At 40.1% G+C, this 7,826-nt stretch overlaps 1 protein-coding gene across 4 annotated transcripts in view; it reads left to right on the forward strand.

Annotated features, from left to right (window-relative positions):
• The window catches only part of SCP2 (sterol carrier protein 2), a 28,792-nt gene extending 24,148 nt beyond the window's left edge, over positions 1 to 4,644 (forward strand). For all 4 annotated transcript variants that reach the window (XR_014527718.1, XM_083510111.1, XM_083510112.1 and 1 more), the window contains 3 exons: positions 980 to 1,109; positions 2,484 to 2,563; positions 3,607 to 4,644. Coding sequence is in view for 3 of the 4 variants with exons in the window: in XM_083510111.1 (XP_083366237.1) it covers positions 980 to 1,109; positions 2,484 to 2,563; positions 3,607 to 3,702 (306 nt within the window). In the remaining variant the exon portion in view is untranslated. The remainder of the gene's footprint in view (positions 1 to 979; positions 1,110 to 2,483; positions 2,564 to 3,606) is intronic.
• The last annotated feature ends 3,182 nt before the right edge of the window (positions 4,645 to 7,826 follow it).

The raw sequence follows: 7,826 nt of genomic DNA on the forward strand, positions 1-7,826 counted from the left end.
AGAGACCTCTGCACTTAATTTCTCCTATACTTAATTTCCACTGGTTTTGTAAGAGAAGCCCAACATTTAAAGTGCCACTTTGCATTGAAAAATGCTTTAAAACACTGGCCTCAAGTTGTTGGCATGTGTCAGTGTTTCCCTAGTTAATTTTCCAATTTATCTGGGGTATGCCAGCAATCTGATATGAACAGCTTGGGGGAAAGATTACATGGATTTTCCTAGGCTTAGAATTCAAATACTGGGAAAGCCTGTGATTTTTCCAATAATAGAAGGAGAGGAAAACACTCAATAAGCAGTGTATGTAATGCTGTTTTTCAAACTTGGCACTTGGTAGAGCTTGTATACATTGCTTACGCCATCGCTCTGCATATCAAAAACCTGTAACGAAGAAGGAGGGTTCTAAGCCAACCTTCTCTGCTTGCATTCTCTGCCGTCATTGATTTAGCCTTATTCTTGCCTGAGCATGAAATCTGGAGTTGGGAAATTAAGCAAAATAAATTGCTACCTGAGTGGTTTCAAGTTTAGCATAGAGGTCACAATGCAGATAACCAAATGCTTCACATGTGGTGCTTTCCAGATGTTGGACTGCAAATGTGATCATCTTTGACTATTGGCCATGCTGTCCGGGGCTGATGGGAGTTGTAGTCCGACAACATCTGGAGGACACCATTTTGCCTACCGCTGCACTCGAAATTTGCAGGGGGTTGCACTGTCCATCTGCATTCCCTGCTGAGGTTTTGTTTTTGAAGAGGCTTCCGTGGTACAGCATGCAGGGGGGGCGGGGGGGGGGGGACTAGAGTGCAGTTCAAGGACACAAAAACAAAAGTGCTTATGGGCGCTGCAGACCATAAAAGAGCACATGGGGCAGTCCAAGCATGCAAACATTTAGCATGGTGTGGAAATACTTGATGCATTCTGTAAGTTGAAATTGCTGTTGGTTTTTCGTCTGTAATATATTATTGTTTCATGTTGATTGCAGGAAGGGGAACAGTATGTCAAGAAAATTGGTGGTATATTTGCCTTCAAAGTAAAAGAGGGCCCTGGAGGTAAAGAAGCAACTTGGGTGGTTGATGTGAAAAATGGTAAAGGCTGTGTGGATTTCGACTCAGGTCAGTACTGCTTTTGCCACCACAAAATATTAATATTTTATTGCAATGTAAGGTAATACTACTTTAAGTACTGTAGGTTTGGTTGCAAAATGTTTAATTAAAGGGTGGCACGTGAGTAACAACTGTATATTAATTGTGCAAAAATAATCATTTGAAAAGAGCCAATACTGCTGTAGGGAAAGAAATATGTACTGCATTTTTTTCCATTGGACTTTGGATTGGGCCCCATTTATCAGGCGAAGATAAATGGCGATTTGCCCTTGGACATAGATCAGTTGCATTGCTCGAAAATGACATTGGCAAGATAGCATCTGTTCAAAGAACTCTCTGCAATCCATAAATGTTTATGCAATACATGTGGTTAAAGAGCAGCAAGAACAAGGTCTGCCTGTTCTATTAAATGCCAGTAAGGCTGCATTCCTATGTACACTTAACTAGGAAATTAATCCCATTTTGCAATCATGGAATCCTGTGGATGATACTGCTGTTAAACTAGTAATGAAAAGGTTTGAAGTGTGTTCTGGTTACTGCTGCAGATGAAACTGATATTGACACTCCTATCTCCACAACATTGCGAGATTTCAGTGGGTTCCAGGCACTTACCCCAGGGCCCATTTTCCCTTTGATCTTTATGTTATATGGTTTATTTACACATATATACAACTTAGTCTAGACTGTGGGAAAACAGCACTTTCACATGCCAAAGGGGTCCTGTACCTCCCATTGCTGCAGCCTTGGATTCCAAGAAGCTCCAACCATCATTCAGTCAAACTTTGATTAATTCTAACTTTCTGAACCCAAGAGTTACGGGTGACTTGCACCCACAAACTCTGGCATCCAGAACCTATAACAATGTAATGGTTTAGACCCAGAGTGTCCCTTTAGCAAGCTCCTTCTGTTCACAGGTGAGACTGAGATCCTACAGAGGCTTAGTAAGACCAAAGCCAGTTGAGTTTTGCATCCTGTTTTCCACCATGGCCAAGCAGATGCCCATGACAAGCTCACAAGCAGGACGTCAGGGCTTTTCAGAGAAGTTTTTCAGGATACACAGGTGTCTGCAGGGGAGTGGAGAAATATGAGAGAATTGTGTTTTTCTCCCTCCCCACTTCCTCCAGCAGGAGGGTCCCATGAGTGGAGTTTCTGGATCCAAGTCAATGACAATATTTAAATGAGCTGAATTTTACAACTTGGCTTCTGTGGCTATGATTTGGCAGTATCAGCAATGTATGAAGCTAAGAGTGACTTCCTTGATAAGGGGAGCGGATCTGCATTAAGGCTTCTCTGTTAGAAAGCAAAATAACCTTAAAATAGTCCTTTAAAAATAAATAAATTTCCTGACCGTTTTGTTTCAAGTCATCTGTCCACTTTTTACAGATAAGAAAGCTGACTGTACAATTACAATGGCTGACGCCGATTTGCTGGCTCTGATGACTGGCAAGATGAATCCGCAGACAGTAAGTGAAATTCAGAGGAAGTGCTATTATCCTTCTAGTTTAATTGTTCTGCAGGCTATTTTATAGCAGAAAACTAATGAGAACAACCTGTGTTCCTTTTCCTCCCAAGTTCTTTAGACTGAATGATGGTTGACTTAATTCACCACCTGTTCACATCAGAATTGCTGCAGATGGGCAAACACAGGCTATTTTCATTAAAAGTGTTTCCAAAGCATTTGGCAAAGCACTTAGCTGGCAGTCACTTTTGTGCAGATGGAAATGTTCCTTTTTGAAAAGGCTTTTTTATTATTAGTTGGCTTGATTTACAACATTGTTTCTTCAGCATGAACAAACAGAAAATTCTCCCCTGAGGTCACTAATGCCAGTGATAGAACTCTGTGTGATTTCTGTCCCATAATGAAAACTGGTGGCAGTCAACATGATCTTGGTGGACTTAAGTCCCATCATCCATGATTATTGGCCATGCTGGCTGGGGCTGATGGGAGTTGGAGTCCAACAACACCCAGAGGGCGCCATTTTGAACAGTGGAAGGGTTTCATCAGGTGTAGACAAACTAACAGCTTTTTCTCATTGGCTGCATTCATTCACACCTCATGGTAAGCCAAGTTTTGTTCGTGGGTTACTGATTGTGGTTTTTTTTGGAGAAGCAAACCATGAGCACTGGTTTGCATGTCAGAGTTGGCCAAGGCCTGTAACTCAATTGCAATTCAAGCGTTCAATAGTGCACCACTAGTTCACAGTAAGGGCATTGTTTATCTTCTACAATGACATGCAGAAGGGGTCATTGTGTATCTCAAAGTCATGTAGTCATCACAGATGACTATATGCAATTCTATATGCATTTGATCTTTTTCTCCTTTTTCATATATGTTGTCTGTGGAAGGTTTTGCACGTATTTAGAGAAGGCAGTCTAAAATTTAAAATATTTTATGGCAGTCTCTCAGATTACTTGGATTTGAACTCGGAAGAAGTGATCCAAGGAGGAAAAATAAGAAGCATTTACTTGGAAAATGTAATTCAATCTCTCTTTAAATTTCTTCTAGGCTTTCTTTCAAGGCAAATTGAAGATTTCTGGGAACATGGGCATGGCTATGAAGCTACAGAACCTACAGCTTCAACCGGTCAAAGCTAAACTTTGAACCACCAACTTGAAGATGCAATTTAGATGTGAACAACGTGTTTAATATATATATAAAAAAACTAAGCAGGAACTAGATGTTGGAAAAGTAGCATGGGACAGGTTTTCTGAATAGGTGTGATCAACTCTAGCTTTCCTGAGGCCTCTGTTCAATGGAAATTTTGGCACTGTGTTCCATAAATCAGCCTAAACGATCGCAAAGTGAATAAAATATTAGTGGTTGGCATAGCCTTTGACTGTGTATAATGGTTAACACCAGCATGATGTATAACAAGCCCTGATTTTATCTCACCTGAAACCAATTTTTTTTAAAAAAAAATCTAAATCGAGGGATCAGCCTCCCATAAATTCTTGTGAAGTTTAAAAAGTAGGAAGAGTGATAGAGAATATCACCTGTTTGGCAAAACAATTCTTAAACAATTTCATTTGTATCTTAAGAATACTTCCATAGTAGCTCAAAGAAATACTTTTTTACTTTGGCTGGGATATTTTAGGTAGGCCCTAGGGCTTGGACATACTCAAGTGAGGTCCTTCCTTCCTTCCTTCCTTTCTTTCTTTGAGTAACAGGCACACACACATGCCTGTCATATCAGACTGCTTTTGAAACACTACCTGGTTTCGAAGGTGGTGGTATTGTGGGTGAATGCTGTAGAAACAGAACTCCAAAGCTCCCATAGGTAAGGAGAACTAGTTATATTGATTTCTTTGGATCCTAGCCTTCACTGAATAGAATTTCCAAATTCCCATATGAAGGGTTGTTTTATCATATTGGAAATCAGATGGTTCGCATTAATTGCAATAACATTTAATTGTAGTGCTTTCTCCGTAACATATGCTTACAAGGGTAAAGGGTAGCACTTTTTAAGCACTTGTTTGGTTTTAACTGTGCTATACAGAGTTCTGGAAACTGATGATTCTTTAATAAATTCATATATAAATACTATTCATTTTTAAGTCATTCTGTTTGGCAGTAATGTGTTCTGATCTGAAAGCTTCCATACTAAATTTAAATCGATTCTTCAGTTTGAGCTGGGGTTTTTTGGCAATTTTTATTTGATTATAACCGAGTGCACATTACATAGAAGTTGCATGGTTAAGATCAGATGACACTGGAATGTATGCAACATTTGGTTCAACAGACTGTTACTTTCGTGTTAGCATGGAAAGCCACTGCAGTGCTTTGTAGATTATGCAGGCCTCTGTGTTACAGTTCATGGCTGTTCAAAACTGAAACTGCATTGTAGGCCAGTGAAACGAGTTGCTTTTCCTTCTATTCTGCTCTAAACAGCAGCCCAGGGTCAGAAGTCAAATGCGTCTCTTAAATGTTATTCCACATTGAAAATACCTCTGGAATCCCTAAGCATTTCTACATTCTGTGCTTTAGTAATCCTCGTGCCAAAAACATTTCCCTGCTGCTTCTCTGACAGGTGTGATGTGTATATATATCCTTTTTTAAATGCCTTTGCGTTGTATAATTATGAGAATCTTGGAAAAAGATTAACTGTACTCAGTAGTAGACTATATATTATGGTAAATTGGAAACAGATGTGTATAAACAGAATATGTGAGCATCCTGTTTCAGCAGAAAAATACCTGTCTTCATGTTAGGTAACGAATGTAATGGACTCAGGAACCAGCTGTTTAGCATAGTTTAAATTGTATTTTTAGGCACCTGATAGCCATGTTCCATCTAAAGACACACGAACTTGAGACTAGGAAATGATTGAGTCTCCTCCTCTGTAATTTAATGGAAACATGGCTGGTTTTGTCACACAAATTCATATGTTATGATTCTGGTATCTGTATATCAGTGCAGAACTTGGTGTGAAGCAGCAGTAAGACCATGGCTTGGGATGCTGCTTAATGCATTACAGAACTAAGATGGCCACTTTTCTTAGGTTAAATTTGACCACACATTTTTGACCCTGGTAAATAACAATGGTGTCTTTATACCAACTGAAGTCAGATTCACACGAAGCTTGTGCCTCACATCTTTATTTCATTTTCTAGCCTCCTAAAATAATGATAGTGATGGGAACCCAACATGATGAAGTTCATGTGCCTCTAAGCGCAAGCTTCAGGTTCCAAAATTTTAAGCTAGCAAAAGATCATTTTGATAATAATTTAACTTATAATTCAGTACAGCCCGGTCCTGCTTGGATTTTCTGTTATGCTCTGGTGGAATTAAAATTTGCTTAACTTGATATCCCCTTTAAATTATTATGAGATAGAGTTGAATACATGGGTATTATCAGCATAATTCTAGATTCTTTAAAAAAATATAACTCTACCCTACCCTCTGGCATAGCTGCTTCCACGCAGCTAGCAAAGTACTAAAACATTAGTATTAATTTGCATCCTCGGGTGTCTTCTCTATAAAGAATGGTGTGAAACAGGGCTATGTTCTCAGCTCAACTCTTTATGTTCTTCTCCCTGTTGCTCTCCTATGTCTTCAGCTTGACTGAAGATGATGTGTACCTCTATTCTGTTCAACCTGGCATGTCCTCCATTCCAAGACAAAAGTGTGGCGGGTTCTTGTCCAAGAGATGTTTACAGATCATGCAGCCTTGACAGAAGGAAGCTCCAAGGAGGCTCTTTAGAGACGCATCAACTCTTTTGCCCAAGCCTGCATGTTCAGCCTCACCATCAGCCTGACAAAGATGAACATTCTGGGTCAGGATGTCACCAGCACTCCATGCATTATCATGGATGACCACACATTTGAGATTTTGTTGTCCTGGGCTCCACCAGAACACCAACCTCTCCATGGATACTGAGTTGGACAAGCATACTGGATAGGCAGCTACAGCAATGGCTTGCCTCTCCAGAAGGGTATGGGAGAATGTGATGCCAATATCCAACACCAAGATGAAGGTCTACCATACTTCCATGTTGAGCACACTGCTTTATGGAAGTGAAATGTGGGGAGCTTACTCTTAGAAGCAATGTCTCAATGCCTTCCATATGCACTGCATCAGGAAGATTTTGGGCATCACAGGGTCTCAAAGATACCCTCTCCCAAGCTCACATTCCCACCATGTTATCCGATGTCAGCTCAGACACAATACTGTACTGTACTTTGCAGTGAAAGCAGCTAATGTGTTTGGGCAACAGTGATTAAGTGGTAAGAGACTAAATATGAAGGTGTATGTACAGGTGCAGGCTTTCAGGCGCTTGGTATCGCTCAAGAGCAGACTGAATTATTTTGCTTAAAGCCGTGCACAGCTCTCGACAATCTAAACCTATGTTCACGTTAATCAGAGAAAACATAAGGAACCACTCACTGAGGTGCTTTCTACCTATATATTTTGAGGGGCAGAAACTGCATTTAAAGCTGGTAGAGCTTTTTTTTTTAATTCTGGCAAAACAAATTCTTGTAGATTTTTCTGATGGGGAGACCTTACTATGTCAAAGTCTAAAAGCTTCAAGTATAAGCTTTCTTTTCCTTTCAACATGTATGCTGATATGGTCACCAATATTTGAGTAAAAGCATCTTGTTAGTGAAAAGCTATTCTTTCTGGTTGTGATAAAAGTGCCAACTTGGGTGTTAAAGCTACTCATTCAACAGGGACAAGTAAGATTTCCACATGTGGAAGACAAACACTGAAAACAAATCCCATGTAGTCTGGAACCAATTTGTGTAATCCTTCGCAAACACAAACAGATGTGCCACTTGTCCAGGCGGCACTAGAGTTTAGCTTGAAGTCTCTGTAACTTGTGAAAAGTGGCAGCTTAAAATGCTGGACACCTTTGGCCTTGGTTGCGCCACAGCTTGGCATTCTGCTCTAAAGGTGTTGTAAAGGTGGTCAGTGTTGGTACAACAACTGTGGTAGAAGACCCATTCTCAACCTCAGAAAAATAGCATTATTCAGTCTGCCAAATAACCATCTTCTCTTAATCCTATGTGGTAGAGACTTGTGCACAGCAACCGATTATTGCCCACTTCACACATTAGGAAAGACTAATTCTTTGCCTAACACATTTTTTGCAGCTCTGTAATGTGTCTTCCTTCCACACAATAAATCAGATGTAGTCATTTGCCCAGGAACTCAGCCAATTTCACACTAGCGCTCTTCAAGCATTCTGCAGTCCGTTGGAAGAGAGGTTTCAGAACCCATTTGGTAC

Source organism: Podarcis liolepis (genome assembly GCF_965112155.1).
Source record: "Podarcis liolepis genome assembly, chromosome: 6".
Classification (NCBI taxonomy): Eukaryota; Metazoa; Chordata; class Lepidosauria; order Squamata; family Lacertidae; genus Podarcis; species Podarcis liolepis.